Source organism: Ziziphus jujuba, chromosome 7 (assembly GCF_031755915.1).
Source record: "Ziziphus jujuba cultivar Dongzao chromosome 7, ASM3175591v1".
In the NCBI taxonomy this organism is placed as follows: domain Eukaryota; kingdom Viridiplantae; phylum Streptophyta; class Magnoliopsida; order Rosales; family Rhamnaceae; genus Ziziphus; species Ziziphus jujuba.
This window is the reverse complement of record NC_083385.1, coordinates 3,045,273-3,067,276: the sequence shown is the minus strand read 5'-3', so window position 1 is coordinate 3,067,276 and position 22,004 is coordinate 3,045,273. Positions and strand designations below refer to the sequence as shown.

At 36.1% G+C, this 22,004-nt stretch overlaps 4 protein-coding genes across 7 annotated transcripts; 2 read left to right on the top strand and 2 right to left on the bottom strand.

Annotated features, from left to right (window-relative positions):
* Positions 1 to 210: 210 nt before the first annotated feature.
* LOC107423624 (E3 ubiquitin-protein ligase SINAT3) lies at positions 211 to 3,148 on the bottom strand. Of its 2 annotated transcripts, XM_025076756.3 has the most exons (4): positions 2,433 to 2,571; positions 2,266 to 2,302; positions 1,067 to 1,453; positions 211 to 698 (listed from the first exon to the last, which is right to left on the bottom strand). In XM_025076756.3, the coding sequence occupies exons 2-4, from the start codon at positions 2,275 to 2,277 to the stop codon at positions 339 to 341; spliced, it is 759 nt and encodes a 252-aa protein (XP_024932524.1). In that variant the 5' UTR covers positions 2,278 to 2,302; positions 2,433 to 2,571; the 3' UTR covers positions 211 to 338. The 2 variants fall into 2 exon arrangements, with proteins under 2 accessions (XP_024932524.1, XP_015888695.2); XM_016033209.4 differs by lacking the exon at positions 2,266 to 2,302 and having other exon boundaries at positions 2,433 to 3,148.
* Positions 3,149 to 7,044: 3,896 nt separating this feature from the next.
* LOC107423672 (aspartyl protease family protein 2) lies at positions 7,045 to 9,027 on the bottom strand. The gene has a single exon (XM_016033281.3). The coding sequence runs from the start codon at positions 8,840 to 8,842 to the stop codon at positions 7,403 to 7,405; it is 1,440 nt and encodes a 479-aa protein (XP_015888767.2). The 5' UTR covers positions 8,843 to 9,027; the 3' UTR covers positions 7,045 to 7,402.
* Positions 9,028 to 14,585: 5,558 nt separating this feature from the next.
* LOC107423645 (cytochrome P450 703A2) lies at positions 14,586 to 16,385 on the top strand. Its single transcript, XM_016033232.4, has 2 exons — positions 14,586 to 15,547; positions 15,636 to 16,385. Exons 1-2 carry the CDS (start codon positions 14,645 to 14,647, stop codon positions 16,272 to 16,274), a joined length of 1,542 nt encoding a protein of 513 aa, XP_015888718.4. The 5' UTR covers positions 14,586 to 14,644; the 3' UTR covers positions 16,275 to 16,385.
* Positions 16,386 to 16,740: 355 nt separating this feature from the next.
* On the top strand, positions 16,741 to 21,886 carry LOC107423648 (lysine-specific demethylase JMJ27). 3 transcript variants are annotated; one of them, XM_016033236.4, is made up of 13 exons: positions 16,741 to 17,262; positions 17,413 to 17,540; positions 17,687 to 17,786; positions 17,945 to 18,077; positions 18,157 to 18,226; positions 18,403 to 19,165; positions 19,275 to 19,604; positions 20,194 to 20,568; positions 20,648 to 20,720; positions 20,806 to 20,891; positions 21,132 to 21,251; positions 21,339 to 21,397; positions 21,530 to 21,886. In XM_016033236.4, the coding sequence occupies exons 1-13, from the start codon at positions 16,966 to 16,968 to the stop codon at positions 21,546 to 21,548; spliced, it is 2,553 nt and encodes an 850-aa protein (XP_015888722.3). In that variant the 5' UTR covers positions 16,741 to 16,965; the 3' UTR covers positions 21,549 to 21,886. The 3 variants fall into 3 exon arrangements, with proteins under 3 accessions (XP_015888722.3, XP_060675026.1, XP_060675027.1); XM_060819043.1 differs by having other exon boundaries at positions 17,123 to 17,262; positions 17,399 to 17,540; XM_060819044.1 differs by having other exon boundaries at positions 17,125 to 17,262; positions 17,389 to 17,540.
* Positions 21,887 to 22,004: the final 118 nt, after the last annotated feature.

Sequence of the window (22,004 nt, the reverse complement as noted above, 5' to 3'; positions counted from 1 at the left end):
GCCTTTAGTTTTTCTTTTTTTATTATTATTACTCAAAATTAACGTTTCATTAAATCCAATCATGGCTGTTAATATTGCCAATACAATCTGTTTTGGAATAGATCAATGATTATTTTTATATCTTAGGTTCAACACCCTTGGTTTAACCCTTTTGGTTCAAACATTGGCATCGTTGATGTTAGTAATAATGGTATGAAAGATAGAAAGGCGTTTAAGTTGTAAAAATTGAGGTATTATAAAATGATCCTGCAACTTCCATATCCACTAATAACACATAGTTTTCACCACACAGATGAGAGATAGGGTAGAGAGGAAGAGACAGAGGAGATTCAACCAGCCTAACTACAGAGGGGTATACAAGTTCCACCTTCAGGGTTCTGCTGTTCTTTCCAGATCCTCCCAGTAACTCGCAGCTTCAGTTCTTTCCTATCTCCTCCGGAGAAGAAAAGTGCCATGTTTCGCTGTATTATGAGACCATCATGGCTGTCTCTGACCTTCCTGTGGCTATCCCTTATACTTCTAGGATTGCCCTCCCAAATAAGCTTTCGCCCATTTCCTCCAACCTCAAGGCTGTAGCTGTAATTTCGAGCTTCTGTCTCATCCCCCATGAATCGTAGAAATGCCATATAAACAGGAGCCATCTCAAGCTGGAATGCTTCAAAATGGAGACAGAAGTACTGACCAAAACAGTGGAAAACCTATCAAAGGCATAAAAATTAGCTTTACCATCGTGCCACAAACACAACAGTGTTATATACTGATATCAAGGCATCAATCTTTATTAAGACCACTATAAAAATCAGCAGATATAATACCTATTAAGTGACTAAATTAACAGTTAATATCAAACAATCGTAGCTTAATCCAAACTGAGGATTTCCTAATTCTCCCCTACAAATGGGCAGATGATGATCCATATCTAAAAGTGAGCAAAGAAAGCAAGCGAGGAAAGGGGTTTTTAAATCACATTAATTGAAACTGCTCCGCCTCATGATTTTACCACAAAAAATCAGAAGTTAGCATTAAGGGGAAGGAAAGCATAGAGAAAATTACATTCTATACTTACAGTTAACATCCATGTAGCATTTTCTACTTCACGGGGGTTAGACTTAACATAGCGATGGTTAAAAGTACAGCCAGAGTGCATGTCCACCTTGTGATCATCTCGTAAGTGAGCAACAAGAAATGGTATATCGCCAACAACAGAGCAGTCTGATCCAGCATATGGGCAGTTGTACGGTCTGAAATTACACAGAGACTCGTGTTTGAGTTTACTGTAGTAGGGGAATATCTCCGAGCACCCAAGAGAACAGTATTTGCAGGGCAGCTCAAGTGACTCGGCCACTTTCTCTAGTGCTAGACACCTTATGTCACCAAGCTCCTGCCTACAAGTAGGGCATCGATTGTGAACCATTGTTTTACAGGTGGAACATAGGGTATGGCCGTTATGACACTGCAGAAAACAAAAGGTTACACGAAATATTAGCTATAAGACCCAGAAAATCCTGAACAATTAACAAGCATACAGAATGCCTATCCCAATTCAATGCAGATAACATTTAAGGGTAGTGATTTGAAGAGCTTGAGATACCTTTGTTTCAAGAGAATAGAAAATAAATCTATCCTAAATGTACAGAATAAGTGATCATAGCTGGAAGGAAAAGAACTATCTTTGCCAGAATAGGGATGTTCCCCACATCCCAATCAAATTGAGTAATTGTTATGGGGTATAACCTCTCGCAAACTCTAGGAACAAGTGAGGTTTGGCACACAAATAAACGTCATAATATCAAATTAAATATAACACCCTCTAATTTTTTTCTTTGCTTCTTCATTTCTTCCAATTTAGGGGGGAGAGTATAACACAGTTTCTAGAGGTTTAACCAACTAGTCATTTTTTATTTTTATTTTTGGGGGTGGGGGGGGGGGGGGGGGGGGGGGGGAGATAAATTACAATTTTAATCATGCAACAAAAGAGTTCTATATAAAACTCCTTATGCTTCTCTACTATAACTGAACTCATATAAATTGGAAACCCTTCATCCACTGCCCTAACATTCATGTGAAAAGAGTAAACAAATAAAAAGCATTGGTTTTGTTAGATAGCACAAGACTATTGAACAACCAAAGAACCAGATATTAAAACCCCAAAAATTCCAAATACTTGACAGGAACAGCTTTTGACTGATATTATCATCCCACCCCATTCGCAGGTCCAAACATAATCATCCCATAGAATTAGAATCCTGCAAACAACCTATCTACCTGATATTGCATTCTCTTCTAGCCTTACACTTTGCCACTACAAGTTAAATTGAACAAAATAAGGCCAGATATAACCAAAAGAGAGAAAAATAAAATAAAAATAAAATAAACAAAAATTAAACGAAATAAATACAAAACCACTGAGCAAAGTGCAATAAAGAACGGACCTGATGGATTGGAGGGTACATTGAATTGGTACATACAGGGCATTCAAGAAGCTCGTGAACACTAGTGGTGCTGGAGTTGCTGTTGGCGTTGCTCAGAGGCTTTGAAACTGTGAGAAATTGAAGAGGACGGCCTTGGATCTCATCCTCATCCATCACATCCGATGGAGGCACAGTTTCAATGCAATCGGACTCCATTCATACAAAACAAACGGAAACCCAAATTTTCAAAAAAAATTCAAAAAACAGAAATGTTTGTATTGTTCTTTGATGGGTCTAACTCTTTCGAATGTATATGTACACATATATGTATAAAAAATTGAACATGTATATGTACAGAACAGAAGAGAATGAAAACAGAGAAAATTTATCAATCTTGCGGATTCTTGTCAGAAGGGTATGAATCCCTCTCTGTAATTTTCAAAGAATGGACAAAGAACTGGAAGAAAAAAGGTGAAAAGATCGAATTTTTTAAATAACGAGGAGGAAAACTATAACTCTTCCTCAAAAGGGGTGCTTTTTCTTTTCCTTAGTTTTACGCAGAGAGAGAGAGAGAGAGATAGAGAGAGAGGAGAGAGGAGTCACAGTGGCGTCGACGCTCTCATTCTCAGTCATTTGATTAAAATCAAACGCCTTCAACTCTCAACAAAGAGACGAAGAAAAATTATGAAAGGGTGGGAGTTTTTTCAATTTTCCACCCAATTTTTTATTATGTTCTTTTTTAAAAAAGTTTTTGTTTTTACTTGCCCATTCATCTTTATTTATTTTATATCATTTGCCATAATTTTGATTGGTTATCGGAGGATATAGTGTGAATCATGATCCATGATTGAGTTAATTAACGCAATAATCTTTATCAAAAAAAATTAACTCAATAATCCTCTATTTCAAATGATAGTTATTACTCCATTATTTATTTCAAAAAAATTGAAAATTGAAAAGATTTATTTATATTTTAATTTAATGTTAATGTTTTTCTCCAAAGCAGGACCAAAAACAGGGGAGCCAATGAGAAGGGTCTAGGGTGTATTTGGTGTACATTATTACACTCTCTTCCGACCAATTATTACGAGCCTACATGTTTACTTTTCTTTTTTTTTTGGCCGTTTTAGGCGGGGTCCTCTTTTTATATTTATAAAATTTCTGGAGTGTCCGTAAGCAGTGGGCACTTCTGACATTGATCAAAATTGATTGGTGAAAATTATGGGCTACATGGAAAAGGATCTTTCCAAAGCATCTTTAAGACGCGTCTATTGGGTTTGGCTTTAACTTATCTGGAAATTTAAAGCTTTTCTATAATTCTGATTTAATTTTTTTTTCCATTATTAACATAGTCCAATCCGATTCAAATCAAATTTTAGCTAAATATGGTGAAGTTATGGTGAAGTTGGTTTGACTTGGACATGCATTTTGAGTACGATACGGCATTAAGTTAGATAGGATTGGTCAAACTATATATATTCTATAATATCACATATGGTAAAGGATAATTTTTGTAATAAAGGATGATTAAAGTCTTCAAAAACATATGTATTTCAACTTATACCTTAACATCAAATCTACCAATGAAAATCTTTATCTTATCCATCGAGAATCAAGATAACAAAACAAATAATTTATTTGCCAATTCATGATAACTTTTAACTTTTTTTAATCTTTAATCTTAATCTTAATCTGAATCTGACTACTAGTTTTCTTTCCATTCCCACTACCTTTGACTTGAAACTAGTGAATAAACATTTTCATTGGTGGACTGCATAACATGAATTACTTTCCCACTTTTATCTAAATACTTGTTGTCTAAACAATTTTCTTGGTAAAAAGAAATGCATTAACCAGAAAGCAAAGACCACCCAAAGAAGCTATAAAACAGAGCCCCAAGCAAGTTTATCCAGCAAAAGCTGGTTAACAAAGTGAGGGGGTAATTCCCATCAGAAAAATGCTCAAAGACGGGAGAAACCGAATGAGAGAAAGCATTTTATAAGCCACAATATCAGTTAGGAGATTTGACTCTCTAGCTGACGAGTTTAAGCTCCTAGAAAGGCCATATCAACAAAACAAGAGCACCTTCAATGTGAACAAGTTCAGTATATATTTTAATCTTTTAATCTTTTATTTAAAAAAGAATGGAGAGAGAAAAAGAAAAAAAAAACGGTTTATATACATATTCCTTTTCTAAACTTTTACGTTACTTATCAAGAAACCAAATTGTTTATATCTATATATATATATATATATATATGTATATATTTTCCAATATGCTGAAAATTTGTAACATCGTACCAAATACTCATCAATTTATAATTTTGTTTCAATGATAGCTGCTTCCATATATCTTTTCAGGTGCCAGGCAATAAATTAATATCGATGGAGCGGGTAATAAATTTTATATATATATATATATATATAATGGTTCATATAATTTCGAAATTGATGGGATAGAAGATGACTTTTTTGGTGAAAGGGATAAAAGATGACTTGCATTCAAAGTTAGTACACAATAGCATTAATACATCTCTTGTGCCATAATAAAAGTAGGGAACAATAAAGTAGTTGAAGCCAATAGCTAAACTATTTTCTTTGGTTATGATTTTAATTTGTACCATTTCAAAATTCCAGAATACCCCAACAGAGCAACAATTGTGGAACAACATAGACAGTGGAAATTACTAGATAAAAAATAAAAATAAAAATAAAAAAGAGACATGGATTCATGCTTTCTCATTAGCAACGTGTAAACTAAACTTCCAATTTATCTCCAAAACAGTTCCTAAGTAATCTTTTTTTTTTTTTTTTTTAAACCACAGGTAATTAAACTGATTCTTTTTAGCATTCTTTCAAGTGGGAACTGATTCTTTAACCTTTTTCACAGAATTGGGCCACTGGTCAATATAAAACTTCTACGGGCTTTTCTATTGTAGGGTAGTAGGCCAGGCCACAGAAAACTAGACGGACTCCAATTATAAGATTTAAAACTCAAATGTTTGGCAAAATTGTTTTTTTGGTACTAAACAATTAAACATGAAAATAGTCAGATGTTGATTATGAAAGTCGACTAGTTTACTTATTGACTACCCCTCAAAGATTGGATGATGCTGTATTGCACATCAGCACATAAATCAGAAGCACCGTCACACATGGGTTGGAAAAAAGGATGTAGGTTCCTTCCTATTTTCTATTATATAATTCGTGGGGTAAGTAACATTTCTTCCTCATCGATTTAAGACTAATGATCTCCTGCTACAAATTTTCACATGCACAGAATACAAACCCCTGCGAACATTTTCCATTTTGTTTTATAAAATAAACTACTCTATATCTTTCCCATTCAGAACCATTAGTTTTTTGGTCCAACTTCCCCCAACATATCCTTCATTTTAAAAATACATACATATATATATATATATATATAATATGTATAAATATATATATACTATATATATAGAGAGAGAGAGAGAGAGAGAGAAAGAGAGATGAGTTTAACCCAATAGTGGCAATATGTTGTGGTGGCACAACTCATATTGGCATATTGCAAAACTTGTTTTCTATATCCATCATTGCAATCTTACAAAGGACACTATGGCGAGTGAATAACTTCCACACAACTTTTTGTTTTTTATTTGCAGCTAATGTAAAGAGGTAATTAGAGCGGGTTTGGCCTAAGATATTATTTTTGACAAAAATTTCCACTTTGTCCATGCTTTCGTTATTATTGGGGTTGGGTTGGTGTCCACTTTTTTTGACCCACTGATGATGCTGCATGTGCTAACGTGCCGCATGATGCCATATATAATGTAAACGGCTGGCATGTGCCCAGCGCTTTCTCCATCCGACATTTGATTCAAGACGGTGGTGGAGGAAAAAGGTTCTCCATAATTTCAGTATTATGTTTTGCAATTCAATCTCAAAAGACTAAATGCATAAAATTGTGACAGCTACCAAATTAAAAATTCTAATCCCATTTTATACCTAAGCCAAATATTATTTATATATATATATATATATATTAGAAAGGCCTAAAAGGCCAATAACATAGTGGAGAAATTGACCCCTTTTTTTTTTTTTTTTGCACTTTTAACATGGTCCAGCTCATAGCTCCTAATTTCTACCCGGGGGCTTTTGGAGATGAAATTACACCATTTTGTTGCCAAGTTGCAAGGTCGCCCCACTAGCACTTAGATTTTTTCTCTACCAGCCTACTTTTTGCATAGTAGCCATAAGGTGGAAAATTTACAGGCACTATTTTAACACTATAGAAGAATATAATTATTGTGAATCACAATGAATGATTACAACATTCTAACCCAAAAAAGTACACAATATGAAAATACTAAAAAAGCAACACCATTCGTGATAAAGATGTAAAGCACCCTAGCATGGTGAATATGTAAAGGAAACTCTTAAAATTAATTTTATTTTGTATACCTCTAAAACGCCCATTTTCCAACAAGTATGATGAGTCATCAGTGTGTTGAATGAGAATAAAGACTTCTCGATACCAGAATGACAGAATGGTACTAAATTTGTAACAATTGTGTCAACCACCATATCATTTTCTTTTCCTTTTTTTTTTTTTCCCCCAATCTTTACCGCTAATGGGATCCAATAAAGTTAATAGTCTCTAAAACTTCAAATTGCATTTAACCAAATTACCCCTGTCTTAGAGTAATTATTTTTCAAGTAGGGATATGATACTTAAAAAACAACACGTGAACATTTTTTTTTTTGCTTCCAACTCCTACCCTTCCCATATTACCAAAAATAAATATTAAACCCAAAAAACAAAAAAAAAAAACACTCCTTCCCTTCCTTCTCTTTCACCCTTCATTATACATTGCAAATCCGAGAAAGATTTCCTCCTCTTCTTTTTTTTCTTTTTTTCTTTTTTTCCTTTTTCCTGTTGAAATAAAAATGAAAATAAAAATAAAAGAGGCTGGGGAAAAGGGCTCTCGAAATCTTTGCTAACCCAAAAATCAAGCGCACCCACGTGGAGCGAACCCGACCCTAGAACCCGCCAAATCATATACTACCCGGAACCCTTGTTGCTGGATGTTACCTATAATGGACAACCCGCTCATTGTACCCGCAAAAGCAAAGCAGAAGCTCCCACCGCTGTCCACCGGAATCAGGTAGTTTGTCGCCGGCAGCGACACGTCAGCTCCTCGGAAATGCAAAACCACCGTCGGCACCTTCACTTCCCTCAGCCCAGACAAATCGAAGCACGTGTCGAACAAAGAGAACTCTGGAGCCCTTTTCAAGCTGGACGCTCCAACCCGGAAAGCATCGCGTAGCGCTGTGTAAGCGGTTCGGGTCAAGCGCGTGACGGATGTGCCCGAATCTATTATAACACCTCCGTTACCGGCCGTATCGAGCTTGAAAAGCGAAGCGGTGATGCCGGGGACACGTGTCCCACCCACACTAATACCAATGAGCTCCACATAGTAAAAAGTGTCGAGCTTTGGGTTTCTAAGCAATGGGGTGAACCGGGCGGCTCGGGAAATAGCCGCGTTCCCAAACACAATAGAGGACGGTTTGGACGAGGCGGACCGGTCCACCAAACAGTAAGAGAACTTCTGGTTGAACCGCAGACCGGTTTGCGTTGGGAACGATAACTTACCCCGGCCGAGTCCCAAAAGTCCCGCCGCACCAACGAACAAGCCCTCGTTATCGTGGCCACAGCCGAGCGCCACACGTGCCACTCTGGAGCGGCGAAACGTCAGCGTTTCGGTGGAGAACTCACCCAGGGTAAAGGAACCGTCGCCGTAGGACACCTGATAGAGGCACATCTTGCGTTGATTGCATCCTGGGGAGTCAAGCTTGCGACACAATGGTGACGAGCACGAGATCCCAACAAAGGATCGCGATTTTCTCGGGTCGAAAACAGGATCTGTCTGGGTATAACATTTCTTACACGGAGCACACTGGAGCCACACGATGTCGCTACCAGTGTCCAGCACCATGTACACGTACCTGGGAGGCGTGCCCACACCGAGGCGCGTGAAGTACTCGCCGCTGCCCTGAGCAAGCCCCGAGATCACGGAGCTACTGAAACCCGACCCACGGGATCGAGTCTGGTTCCGAACAGCGAGTAGAGAATCCAAGGTCTTGACGCGGAGAGCATCCCGTTGGATCCGGAGGCCGAAGAGATCCTCAGGCGTCTTGTTGAACGACAAGGCGTCGATGTGCTGCAACTGTACGGAGAGTGATGTGGGGGTGGAAGATGTCTCTGCTTCCAACTCTGTTGCGTCGGTTCCGGATTCGGACTCTGAGTCGGTCCATGAAAGAGTGGGTGCGTTGGGGAGAGGTTTGAGGGTCAGTGTCTGGTACTCAAGTGGGTCTGTGAAAGCTGCGGACAGAGTAAGTATAATGGCGAAGGAAAAGAAGAGGAGGCCATTCCTTACTTTTCCTTCCATTGTAGAGAGAGAAAAATAAAAAAGAAGTGGGAGAGAGAGAGAGTGAGAAGTTTTGCAGAGCAGGTGGAAGAATATAAATAATAAAGAAGGCGGTTCTGAGAGTGGAATTATCACATTTGTTGGTGGGGAGATAGCAGTTATCTCCTTTTACTTTCTTTTGTATCTTTGGAGGTTACTGTTTAATGAGTTTTATTTTTTAGCTGAGATACTTTAGAGTGGGTTAGATTGTTAGATATTTTAGATTGTTATTAATACTAGAGAAAAAATGAATAATTATACTAGAGATTCTGGAAAAGATTTATTTTAAATACGGGGCCTTTACCCTCTTTGAAAAATCCCTTTTTTGTTTTTTTTTTTTGTTAATAACAATACTAATATTCGCTTGCTAAATCTGAAATGTTGCTGAAAATCTTCTTTAGACATATGAACATTTTAGCCATGGCATTACATGGAAGCAATGCCCTTTTATTATATAATTTCATTTTGTCGCTTTCTCCTATCTTAGTAAAAATGGGCCGAATGTAAGATGACAGTAATACCCCTTTTTGGTTTTATGTGGGTGGACAAGTATCCGATCAAAGTGCATTTGCTTTTGCCAGTGAAGGTTGGGCGTACATGGAGTGTAATGCTCATATCAACAAAAGAATCATTTTCCATCCCCAGTAAAGAAAGCTAAGGATTTGGCAACATCAAAGTGATTCCCTATTTAACAGTTTGCACTGTTTTTTTTTTTTTTTTTTTGAAAAAAATATCTTCTAGTAGTATTGTATTATTCAATATTACAGAACAGAATCATTCAACATAATAAGGAATCTTACCAAAATTTGAATCTCAATTTTAAAATTTACGAATATAAACACCAAATGATATTTTTCCGTTAATTTACCATCCTCGATGGTCCAGTTTATATTTTTTTTGGATCCCAAATTACAATTGCATTTCATCACTACAAGAGGAATAAGACTAATTTTCATACTATATAAGCACATGGAATGGATATTATATGATTTCTTGGGGATTAGACACATTATCTTCAACCAAAAAAAGGAAGAGAGATACATAATTATTGATGAAATAAAGAAATACATCATCTTTTTCTAATAATGTTATTTTCGAAGAAGTTAAAAAAATAATTCACCAAAAAAAATAAAGGAAGAAATTAAAAGATATACGTGCCTTTGTACTGTATTGGCGTACTTATTTACAGTATGCTTTTCTTTCAATTGATTATGCTTTTCTTTCAATTGATCGACAAGTGACAACAATCTTAGAGTTAAAGCACCCAAAAAAAAAAAGAAAAGAAAAAAAAAAAGCCTATAATTGTACGAGCTTGAACCATATCCTACCCCTTGAAGCCGTTCGACGTGGGTATTTTATAAGGCTTCATTATTATTATTAGTCTTCTCTAAATCAACCTGGAAATAAAAAAGGGAAATTGACACGTTTATTCCAAAGTACATATTAGGGGAAAATTAAACAATAGTAATAGAGATTTTTGTGTAAGCAAAATCCCACAATCTCGGCGAGACTTTGACGCAATGAGTCTTAGGTGGGTACCGAGGAAACTTGGAAGTCTTTCTTTTTTTTTTTTTTTTTTTGGTGTGATGTGTAGAAAATGTTAATCATTGTCTGATACCTAATCACTCATGTCTCTTTTTTGACTTTGGTGGACATGAAGTTTCCATGTTCTCATTGATTATGGAGGTATCTTAAAAAATTTATATAGAAGAAAGAATAAAGAGGGAGAAATATAATATAGGTGAGATTTGTGAGAATTGTATAAGAAATTCATGCACTTCTTGTTTCCATTAAGCTTCCTCCTCAGCTTCTTACAAAAACATATCGGTGTTTCCTCGTGACTCTTCGTCTTCCCATTCCCTTTTTTCTGCCATTACTACCATTCCTCATTTCTATTTGAGCACCCAAATTCGTGATTTTAAATAAAACACAATAAAAACTCCTCCAAAAATGGATTTGAAAATGAAAAAAAAAAAGACAAGAAAAGAGAGAGTCCCATTAAGCAATACGAGTTTTTTAACCATAAACCGAAAAATTCAATCATGTGTACCTCCTTGTCCTATGAATATGGTTTGTTATCTCCTATTATTTATTTATTTTTCTAGGAATTTAACTGTCAATGTGATAGCTTTGCTACGTTGATACTGGACAAGCAAGCAAAGCTAAAAGAAAAAGACAGTGAATATGGAAAAGCTTATGAAGGATTAGATAGTCATTGGCAGGATAGCTATCGTTGTCCCAAATACATGAATGATCATTCATTCTTTATTCGTATCCATTTTAAGTACTTCTGAATGGAACGGATTTAGATTTGTATTCGTAATGTATAGTTGGTTCTGAACAAGCTGATAGCTAATGGTTTGGTTCTCTTCTCAAAAAGGTCATAAACAACGTCCGTTTTAAAATTCTTTTAGAAAATTACAATTGCTTATAACCGCTGATGTATCTGAAATCATATCTCACATGGTGATAGCGCCCCCCCTCCCCAAAAAAAAAAAAAAAACTCCTCCTCATTGGGCTTCTTTTTAAGAAATGACCCCACCCAAGTTCTTCATCCATTCAAAATAGTTTCATTTCTTAAAAAAAATCCTTAATATGCTTGTGGTACTAAATTGAGATATAAATGAATTAAGAAAGGGTATGAAGACGTCTATAAATGCACATGAACGGCATTTCTCTAACAGCATTTACGAAGTATGGACCATAAAAAGGCCTTCTTCTTCCAGACTCACTTTGGGTGAGTTGGGTACCACATTAATGCAAGTAGGAGAAAAAATTATGAAACTTCTGAGGTCCTTCAGTCACGGTGATTTAAGTAAGAAGTAGGTAAGTTAGATAAGTCCAACTGTACGGTATGACTAATTACATATATTTTAGGTGTTCTGTGATTGGCTTGGCTATTGATGATAATAACTTTCCCAAACAAACCCATAAAAAGCTGGAAAAAAATAAAACCAAGGACAGAGAATGGCAATTACCAAAAATAAAAGGACAGAGAGAATGGGAAAAGCTAGAGGATTAAAGGGGGTGGAAATAGCCATACTTTACCCCATTATAATTGAAGCTTGTTTCTTCATGAAAGCGTGGGGAAGCCACTTTCAAAAGTGAAAAAAAGACAATGAGACAAAAGAGGAATTAATAACTGGAAAGAGAATAAAGCGTGTTATAAACTCAAGCTGGCGATATACTTGGTGAAATCGGCTTCTGAAACAACTAAAATGAACTTTAATATCATTATGTTCCGAACTCAACAGCACTAACAACATATTTTTATTGCAAGTCCAGGTGTTCAAAAGCTCCATGCAGAACCAAATGGCAGAAGTGCAGCAGAAAATTATTGATGGAATGATTTTTAGGAAGGAAAGAAAATTATACATTACATTTAGGACTCACAAGCTGTGAATTATTTCCAATAGTTGTGTTTAATCTCCAGATTTCTATTCCATTAGTTCATCCCTAATATTTTGGCATCTAAGTGTATTGGTAATGGTAACAAAGCTTTTCCTTATATTTGGGGGGTCTTTGAAGTGTTTAAAATTTTGAAGATTGACTAATGCAGTACAATTTACCGTTAAAGGGGACAGCATAGCTGTGATCAAACATGCGTGTCTTGAAAGATGCGCGATATCAATGTAAGGTATTAAAAAAATAACAAGAACAACCTGATATTCAATTTTGAAATAGTATTCCTTCCATTGAGCAGAAAAGGGAAAAAAAAAAATATTATTTACATCTTAAGAAAACGTTCGATGAATAATATGAAACCACTTTTTTATATGTATTTTTTTCTGCTTTAAGAACAGTGTGGATGATAACTTGGGTGGAGAATATAAAGGAAGAAACACATGGCACCATGTGAGATATACACACACTCATTAGCAATTAAAAGCAAATGTAATTTCTAGAGAATTTCGAAATGGGCATGGTTTTACTTTTTGTGAAATTTACAAGAAACCATAAATCTTGCAAAAAGGACAAATATCATGTATATCCGTTCTGTCCAGAAATCTATTTGCAATGAGATGATAATTTACATGTTCAAATTAGGTCATCGATTATAATGATATCGTTCTGATTGCGCAAATCTTCTTCAACCTTCAAGCGGCGCATCAACTGCCAAAGAGGTAGATAGTAACCATGTAGCATTATTACATGGAACTCGCCAAGTATATCAAAATTTGAACTACAACTCTGGATGTGCAGATATGATGGTTTAATTAGTTTGGTTTAATTAGTTTTCTTCCGTTAACTACTTCCCTGGTGGTAGTTACTCATTTAACTTGTCACTCATAGGTTTTACATCCTATGCATTAATAATCGTACCTTTTTCTTGAATATGGGAGGCATAATTAGAAATAAGTTTTTCTATGGCTGCAAAGTCGTATATATATATAACATTTCATGACTCGTGACATTTTACTCAAATAGCTAGAGTTAATTAATTTTTCAGACATTTTTATGCAGATATATATGGAACAACTAACAAAATTACTTAAATTTTAATTTAGCAAGTTTGCCATAAAAAAAATGTTCTACATATTTGAATTACTTGAGAGTCCTTAATCGATTAAATTTTTTTATTTTGCGCAAGGCACATATAATGATCCTTCTCTTTTATTTTTGGAATTAGAGATTGAAATTTTGAATTATTGCCTGGTAATTCTACTTAGTAATTATGTATATTTATAACACTACATAACGAATTAAGTGCCTGTTTGGCAGATTTTTTTTTTTTTTGGATCAAAAATTCTATTTAAAAGCTAAAGTTTTTTTATTAAAAAATAAAGATATTTAGCAAAAATCAACAAGCACTTGTTGACTAAAAAAACAGTTTTTTTAAACTGTTTTAGAAAAGTTCAAATTTGATATTTTTTTAAAAAAATTCTTTTTTTTTTAGCTTATATGAAAATTCAATGAGCATTTAATATAGTTTTTGTAACTTAAACGTAAACTCATTAAGCATGTAATACAGCTTTTTATTTACAGCAAAATACTTATTATTAACATTTTAATAAAAAAAATATTTTAAAAAATCTAGTATACGAAGCTCTACAGAATAAATCTTTATTTTTCTCAATTATACCAAACAAATCCTAAATTTAAAAACTTCCCCAGTTGCATGATCAGGAAAGATAAGGCATGGTTTATTGGAGTACTTATTCCTCAATGTCACGATGTATATTAGTTTCACTAAATTAACTATCAAGACGTAATAATTAAATCAGTCAAGATAGTTAATAATAATTTATCAATTAGATATAATTGCATAATTGTACAAACCCTCTGTAAGTTATAATGCAAAGAATTTTTCTTTTCAATTTATGTTTAGAAGATTATTAATTAGTAGACAAGCTGTTCACATTTTAAGATCGTGGAGATACTTAATTCATATGTTTTTTCCAAATAGGTTCAAAACAATATCCTTTCATTTCAAAAGAAGAAAGGAAACTGTTATTACATCTTATCTTAAGAAAAACACTTGCATGGGACATGTCAATAAGTTTTTTTTCGCTCAATTAAATATGCTCATGCGCTTGCTATTCTTTTCCCTACCATGTATAATATATATATATATATATACCCATGCCAATTCCGTTTGTTCAACCTTATTTACACCAACCAAGAAATACATGTAAAGGGTGTGATTTAATTCTTATTTATTTACTTTTAACTAATTAACAAACATTTTAGTCCATAAAATGCTTATTTATTTATTTATTTTTTCACTCAATCAATGGCATTTATGATCCGAGCAGGGTCGAAAGAGGTTTCACTTAAGTGTTAATGGATTTAACAGCCTTGTTTATCAGTTTTCTTTTCTCGGCTCTGTTTGCGGGCATGATATACGTAAGGCTGACTTATAAGTCCAGAAAGTTACCTCCGGGTCCACCAAGATGGCCCATATTCGGCAACCTCCTCCAATTGGGTCATCTTCCTCATCGAGACCTTGCCTCTTTGTGCCATAAATATGGTCCCCTTGTTTACCTCCGACTCGGTAACGTCGACGCAATCACCACTAACGATCCCCAAATCATACGCGAAATACTTGTTCAACAAGATGAAGTCTTCGCCTCCCGTCCGAGGACTCTAGCCGCCGTGCATTTGGCGTACGGGTGCAACGACGTCGCTCTGGCCCCTCATGGTCCAAAATGGAAACGAATGAGAAGAATTTGCATGGAGCACCTCTTGACGACAAAGCGACTGGAGTCGTTTGCGACTCAACGAGCCAATGAAGCCCAGCACCTGGTTCGAGATGTTTGGTCGCGGGCTCAAAGTGGGAAGGCCATGAACCTGAGGGAAGTGTTGGGTGGGTTTTCGATGAACAATGTGACTAGGATGTTGCTTGGGAAGCAGTATTTTGGGTCTGGATCAGCCGGTCCAGAAGAAGCCATGGAGTTCATGCATATAACCCACGAGTTGTTTTGGCTGTTGGGTGTGATATATTTGGGTGACTATTTGCCAATTTGGAGGTGGGTGGATCCTTATGGATGCGAGAAGAAAATGAGACAAGTGGAAAAGAGGGTGGATGATTTTCACATGAAGATTATTGAAGAACATAGAAGGAAAAAAAATATTGGAGGTAAAGAAGATGAGGAGGAAATGGACTTTGTTGACGTTCTATTATCTTTGCCTGGTGAAGATGGCAAAGAGCGCATGGATGATGTTGAAATTAAAGCTCTAATTCAGGTGATATTTCCCAATAATGCAGTAATTTAATTAATTAATTAATTAATTTGGAAAAATCTTTACAACTTTTATTTATTTATTGTTTAAGGATATGATAGCCGCTGCCACAGACACTTCAGCTGTGACTAACGAATGGGCAATGACGGAGGTGATCAAGCACCCACGTGTCCTCCGAAAGATCCAAGAAGAGCTTGATCTCGTTGTGGGCCCCACTCGAATGGTCTCCGAATCTGATCTTCCCCATCTAAACTACTTGCGTTGCGTTGTACGAGAAACTTTCCGCATGCACCCAGCCGGACCGTTTCTCATCCCGCACGAATCGTTACGCGCCACGACGATCAACGGCTGCCATATTCCAGCCAAGACACGCGTTTTCATCAACACTCATGGGCTGGGTCGGAACACCAAGATCTGGGACGAGGTGGAGGAGTTTAGGCCTGAAAGGCACTGGCCGGGCGATGGAAGCCGGGTAGAGATTAGCCATGGAGCCGACTTCAAGATATTGCCATTCAGCGCTGGGAAGAGGAAATGTCCCGGCGCGCCGCTGGGAGTGACTCTGGTTTTGATGGCCTTGGCCCGACTGTTTCACTGTTTTGATTGGGCTCCTCCGGAGGGCTTGAGGCCCGAAGATATTGATACCCATGAAGTTTACGGAATGACAATGCCCAAAGCCCATCCCCTCATGGCAATTGCTACACCACGTTTGGCTCACCATTTGTATTTCTAGATAATACTTTTGCAAAGTGAAAAATAACTGGTTGTTAAAGATTTATATTCGATGTGGACTTTCAGAGAGCACGCAACAGCCAGTTGGCGCTACTTATAAAAAAAAAAAATAGGCAATTGGCGCTGCTCGTTTAACCAACAAATAAAGCATTTTTTTTTTTTATTCACCAAAAAAAAAAAAAACAAATAAAGCATTTTTACCCCGAAAAAGAAAAAAACGAAATAAACACCCAACAAATAAAGCAAAAAGTAAGCAAGAAGAAAATAAAAGTAATTTTAGTGACGCTCCCCCAAAAAAAAAAAAAAAAAAAATTTCAGTAACTATTTCCTCTCTTTGAAATCAGTCATCACTGACATTGAAAAGATATAGTTCGAATTTTTACGTAATAATTCAACCAAAAGTTCGTCACTCTTTTTCTTTTTTTGTTTTTTCACTTTTTGTATTCTATCATATATATATATATATAAATAATTAATGAATACTTTTTAAATATTTTTCCTATTTTTTTGTTTTTTTGTTTTTCCCGATCTCCTAATCTCATACTCAGTTATTGTTTTGCTGTCGTTGTCTGATCATCACACACACACACACGCACCACCCCAATACAATGGAATCTAGACTGTGGAAACGAATCCTTGCAATTTAGACGGATCAAGGCCGTTGAATTTCGACAATTCCGCGGGTAACCGACATGACCTCGCCGGAGGATCTTCGCTGCAGGCGAAACGCTGGTGCGAAGTGGCGGTGCAGCCAAACGGCGATAATTGGGAAGTTGTACTGCGAAAAGCACTTTGCGCAGCTGGAGAGTCGGAGGAGGAAGAGAATTCCGAAAGAAGGAAAAGGCTGCAGCCATTCGGGCGACACAGAGAAGCTAACCGGTGGCCGGCAGGGTGATGACAGCAGATCGAAGAAAAAGAAGAAGAAGAGAAGTAAGAGAGAGAGTGATGCAGCGGATGAAGTGAGTGAGTCCGAGTTGGATCGGGTTCTGGTGAGTGAGAAAAGAGAAGGAGGAGTTCTCAGATTATATAACACACGACTAGTGGTTATAAATGTTGCTATTTAATTTTTTTAGTTTTTTGAATTATAGTTTTAATTTTAGCCTTTATTTATTGAGATTTCAAAAGGTTAAGCATGGCAGGAGAAACCCAGCAAGAACGAGCGTGTGAGTTTGATGTGTCACCAGTGTCAGCGGAATGATAAGAGTGGTGTTGTGCACTGTACCAAATGTGGAAGAAAGCGCTACTGTTATGAGTGCATTGAAAAATGGTAATAATAATAATAGTAACAATAATAATTTAGATATTGACATCAAAATCAAACCCAAATCCAACTTTCTTAGCTATACTGCAAATTGGTTGAAATTGAGAGCTTTATGTGCAAAGATTTTGTATTGCTTTTGATATTGGAAATAGGTACCCCGGGAAGACTAGAGAGGAATTTCAGGTTGGATGCCCATTTTGCTGTGGAAACTGCAATTGCAAAGCTTGCTTGCGGGAGGTTCTGGTTGTGAAGGTAGATGGATGCACCTTCTTTGTCTCTCAGAGTGACATTGTACACTTTAGGATAGGAATCTGAAAACTTTCTAAGTGATTTTCAGTATTTTATTTATTTATTATTAATTTTTTTTTGGGGTATATTTGGCCTTTTAGTTTGATTCTTTTTTTGGGCAGCCTTACACTACGAACATGGATAACAATGTGAAATTACAACGGCTACAGTACTTGCTCTATAAAGCTCTGCCTGTTCTCAGGCATATTTGTAGACAACAAAGCTCGGAGTTAGAGATTGAAGCCAAAATTCAAGGTGTGACCTTATATCATGGTTATTTTGGTGATTTCTCTTTTCTAAACTTCGTTTATTCTACTTCTTGTTTGTCTTGTAGGTGTTGGTGTTCAACTGACTGCAAAGGACATAACAAGAGTTAATATGGACAAAGAAGAGCGTTTATACTGGTATGTTGAGACTTTTTTGACAGTTTTTGATAAAGTTAATATGTTTATTATTTGATTTGCTAGTTTTTTATATTATTTATGATGATAAATGTTTATTATTTGATTTGCTAGTTTTTTTATATTATTTATGATGATACAAGTTTTTTTATAATTGTGCATGTTGTTTTATATGACAGTGACAATTGTAACACATCCATTGTTGATTTCTTCAGAAGCTGCCCCATACCCAGTTGTTCTTATGATCTATGTCTCACTTGTTGTCAAGAACTAAGGGGAGGTCGCCAAGCTGGAGATGTTGAAGCAGAAACATCTTGTCGACAACTTGTCCAAAGAGAACGTGGTCAGTTGGCTGATAGTGAGGACAATGCCAATGCACAAAGTCAAAGGCATGGGTGGAGCAGTCAAGTTGCCCAAGCCGCTGTTGAATCTTTTCCCGCTTGGAGAGCTTATCGCGATGGTAGCATTCCATGTCCTCAAAAAACGTGTGGAAGTTGTGGAACTCTGACCCTGCAACTGCAACGAATTTTTAAAGCTAATTGGGTAAATAAGTTGCTAAAGAATGCAGAGGATCTAGCTATTCGTTATAAGTCGCAAGATATTGATTCTTCTCAACGATGTTCTTTGTGCGAGGCAAGTGGTTCTAAGGATAACAACAATGTATTGTCTGAAGTGAGACAGGCAGCTTTCAGGGAAAATGATGAAGATAACTTCTTATACTGCCCAAGTGCTGTTAGCATGAAAGATGATGACATCGAGCATTTTCAGAGGCACTGGATGAGGGGGGAACCTGTGATAGTCAAATGTGTTCTCGACAAAACATCTGGTCTTAGTTGGGAACCCATGGTCATGTGGAGGGCCTTCAGGGAAACAGGTGCCAATGTAAAGTTCAAAGAGGAGACAAAAAGTGTGAAAGCCATTGATTGCTTGGATTGGTGTGAGGTCAGCTATTTAAAATTTGACCAAGTTCCTCGAACAAATTAAGTGACAATAGTTTTGTTATAAATGTTACAATAGAATTGGAGCAAATTGAAACCATATTGTTATGTAGGTTGAGATCAATATTCACCAGTTTTTCAAGGGCTACTTAGAGGGACGTATGCATCAAGATGGGTGGCCAGAGATGTTAAAATTGAAGGATTGGCCCTCTTCAACTTTGTTTGAGGAGCGTCTGCCCAGGCATGGTGCAGAATTTATTGCAGCACTCCCTTACAGTGACTATACCAATCCGAAATTAGGTCTTCTTAATCTTACTACAAGACTTCCTGATGACTTACTGAAACCTGATTTAGGACCCAAAACATATATTGCATATGGGTTTTCTGAAGAGCTTGGTAGGGGTGATTCGGTGACGAAGCTTCACTGTGATATGTCTGATGCGGTAATATACTATAACTATAGCCATTCATCTATAAAATCTTGTGTGGATTTCTTCATTCAGGTGTTATCATGGAGAGTAGAATAGTTAACACAAGGCTACTATTGCATATTGAAAGTAGCCTTGACTACGTTGAACATGGAAGTTGAAACTTAAAAAATTCCATCCTTGAATCTTTACAATTCTCCTCCCATTCTGTAATTAGCAGTATACTTCCCCAAACTGCAAGGGAAGGTTGTGGCGTATTCTCTTTTTCACTTCACCTCATAAGTGAGACCTTTTCCTTTCATTTTTCCTTTGAACGAATTAGAAAATTAGTATAAGGATCTTTCATTTATTCACTCAATCTTTTGGGGGAAAAAAAATGAAAAAAAGGTGTATATTTACATCACTAAACCACATAAATCGAATATTGTTTATCTTGATGTGTAATTAGTGATTTTGCCTGTCTGTCTTCTTATTGTCGTACTTCTTCTCCCTGTTTTGCATTGTAATGCTTATGATATTCAATTTTTATTTTTTATCTGCTTTATACTTTCCATGTAAGATTACTTGGACAATGTTACATCTTGGTTATTTGGTTATGGTTTAGGTAAATGTTCTGATGCACACAACTAGAGTGAAGATTTCTTCCTGGCAAACTGAAATCATAGAAAAGTTGCAGAATGAATATGCAGCTGAAGACCTACATGAACTATATGGAGGAATAAATGAGGATAAAGGCAGAGTTAACAGAGAATCACCGAAGAGAACTAGCAAACTTGAAACTTCAGGGAGTGCTTTTTCAGAAAAAAATGAAATTCATGGTCTGGACCCAAGAAAGTCAGTCATTGACCCCTCCAAGGACGCTGCTGATGGTGGTGCAGTTTGGGATATTTTCCGTAGGCAGGATGTTCCTAAGTTAGTTGAGTACTTAGAAAAACACAGAGAGGAATTTCGCCATATCAACAAGCTTCCTGTAAAATCTGTTACGTATCTATGCTGGTACTTATTAACTATATAAAACACCATAAGTGGGAGTTTTGCTTATTTGCCATGTTATATAGGTCGTTCATCCTATTCATGATCAGACTCTTTTCTTGAATGAGAGACATAAGAAACAACTGAAGGAGGAGTTTAGTAAGAATCTTTTCTATTGCTGCTTTATCTTGATAGGTTGGGACATTTAATGCATATAGAATTAATTTTTGACATTTTTACGCAGATGTGGAACCTTGGACATTTGAGCAATACCTTGGAGAGGCTGTTTTCATTCCAGCAGGATGTCCTCATCAAGTGAGAAACAGACAGGTAAATCAGCTAATAACTTAAATTTTAGTTTAGCAAATTTGACATAAACGATGTACATTTTGTTTCAACTACTTGTGGTATTTTTTCCTGACTAATTCATTGGTATGTAAAATTCCTGCATGTCATTTTTAATGTTTGCAAAGTACTCTCTTCATTTGCCACAGCTTTTGTATGTTTTATTGAACGTTGTAGAAAGTTTCTTTGAGTTCTTGATGTTCCAAAAATCTTTCCCTATTACAGTCATGCATAAAGGTTGCTCTAGACTTTGTATCTCCTGAAAATGTTGAAGAATGTGTCCGGTTAACAGAAGAGTTCCGTTTGCTCCCAAAGAACCATAGAGCAAAGGAAGACAAATTGGAGGTACCTCGTTGATGTCTTTTCATACTTCGTTTTTTAGCCATATGTTCCAGTAATCCTTAGCCGCTATTGGTTTTCCTTCTGATACAGGTGAAAAAGATTACACTTTATGCTGTTAGTTCAGCCGTGACAGAAGCCAAAAAACTAATGTGAGAGCTCAACTATGATTCTTTTTGTTTTTTTATTTATTTGTTTATTTTTTTTAATGAATTTTATGGAGCACTGTTGTCATTTTAATTACTTATAATGGTACGTGCCTTGATATTGTTTGGATTATGCAGCGATGGCTGCTCTGATTGAGAGAAGGTAGAAGCTAGGGAAATAGAATACTGAAACTGGAGGACTTATAAAGATGAAAGATACTAGTCAGCAGATTCTCATATGGAAGTACAAGGTAGAGCGTTGATCATGGTTATACTAGTCAACAAACTTAACAGAAACTATACCATTCACTTGCGCTTGTGGAAGGCTTTGATCTTATTGTCTTTGCAAATTCTAAAAGTGTTTCCAGTGTGGATTTTATTGTTGTTATCAGTTTAGATCATATAAGTCGAAACAAAATTTTATTGTCAATTTGTACAATCATGCAATAATAACTGAGAGTGGCAATTGATGGAATGGATAAATAATTTAGTTTATTTATTGTCTATGACTGATTTAATTTTCAATCATATCATCTCAATAGTGAATTTAAACAATGAAGCACCATACTTATCTATAGAAATAAGCAAATAGTAAGACTAAATCTGTTTAGAA

What these genes read in the sequence shown, in the direction of transcription:
- LOC107423648 (XM_016033236.4), top strand. Translation starts at nt 16,966, where the DNA reads ATGACCTCGCCGGAGGATCTTCGCTGCAGGCGAAACGCTGGTGCGAAG. An exon ending in CCGAGTTGGATCGGGTTCTG is followed by an intron (nt 17,263 to 17,412) that starts GTGAGTGAGAAA and finishes TAAGCATGGCAG; the next exon opens with GAGAAACCCAGCAAGAACGA. An exon ending in ATCAAGTGAGAAACAGACAG is followed by an intron (nt 20,892 to 21,131) that starts GTAAATCAGCTA and finishes TCCCTATTACAG; the next exon opens with TCATGCATAAAGGTTGCTCT.
- LOC107423672 (XM_016033281.3), bottom strand. Translation starts at nt 8,842, where the DNA reads ATGGAAGGAAAAGTAAGGAATGGCCTCCTCTTCTTTTCCTTCGCCATT.
- LOC107423624 (XM_016033209.4), bottom strand. Translation starts at nt 2,627, where the DNA reads ATGGAGTCCGATTGCATTGAAACTGTGCCTCCATCGGATGTGATGGAT. An exon ending in TGTACCCTCCAATCCATCAG is followed by an intron (nt 1,454 to 2,432) that starts GTCCGTTCTTTA and finishes TGTTTTCTGCAG; the next exon opens with TGTCATAACGGCCATACCCT. An exon ending in ATGCTACATGGATGTTAACT is followed by an intron (nt 699 to 1,066) that starts GTAAGTATAGAA and finishes TGCCTTTGATAG; the next exon opens with GTTTTCCACTGTTTTGGTCA.
- LOC107423645 (XM_016033232.4), top strand. Translation starts at nt 14,645, where the DNA reads ATGGATTTAACAGCCTTGTTTATCAGTTTTCTTTTCTCGGCTCTGTTT. An exon ending in AAATTAAAGCTCTAATTCAG is followed by an intron (nt 15,548 to 15,635) that starts GTGATATTTCCC and finishes TTATTGTTTAAG; the next exon opens with GATATGATAGCCGCTGCCAC.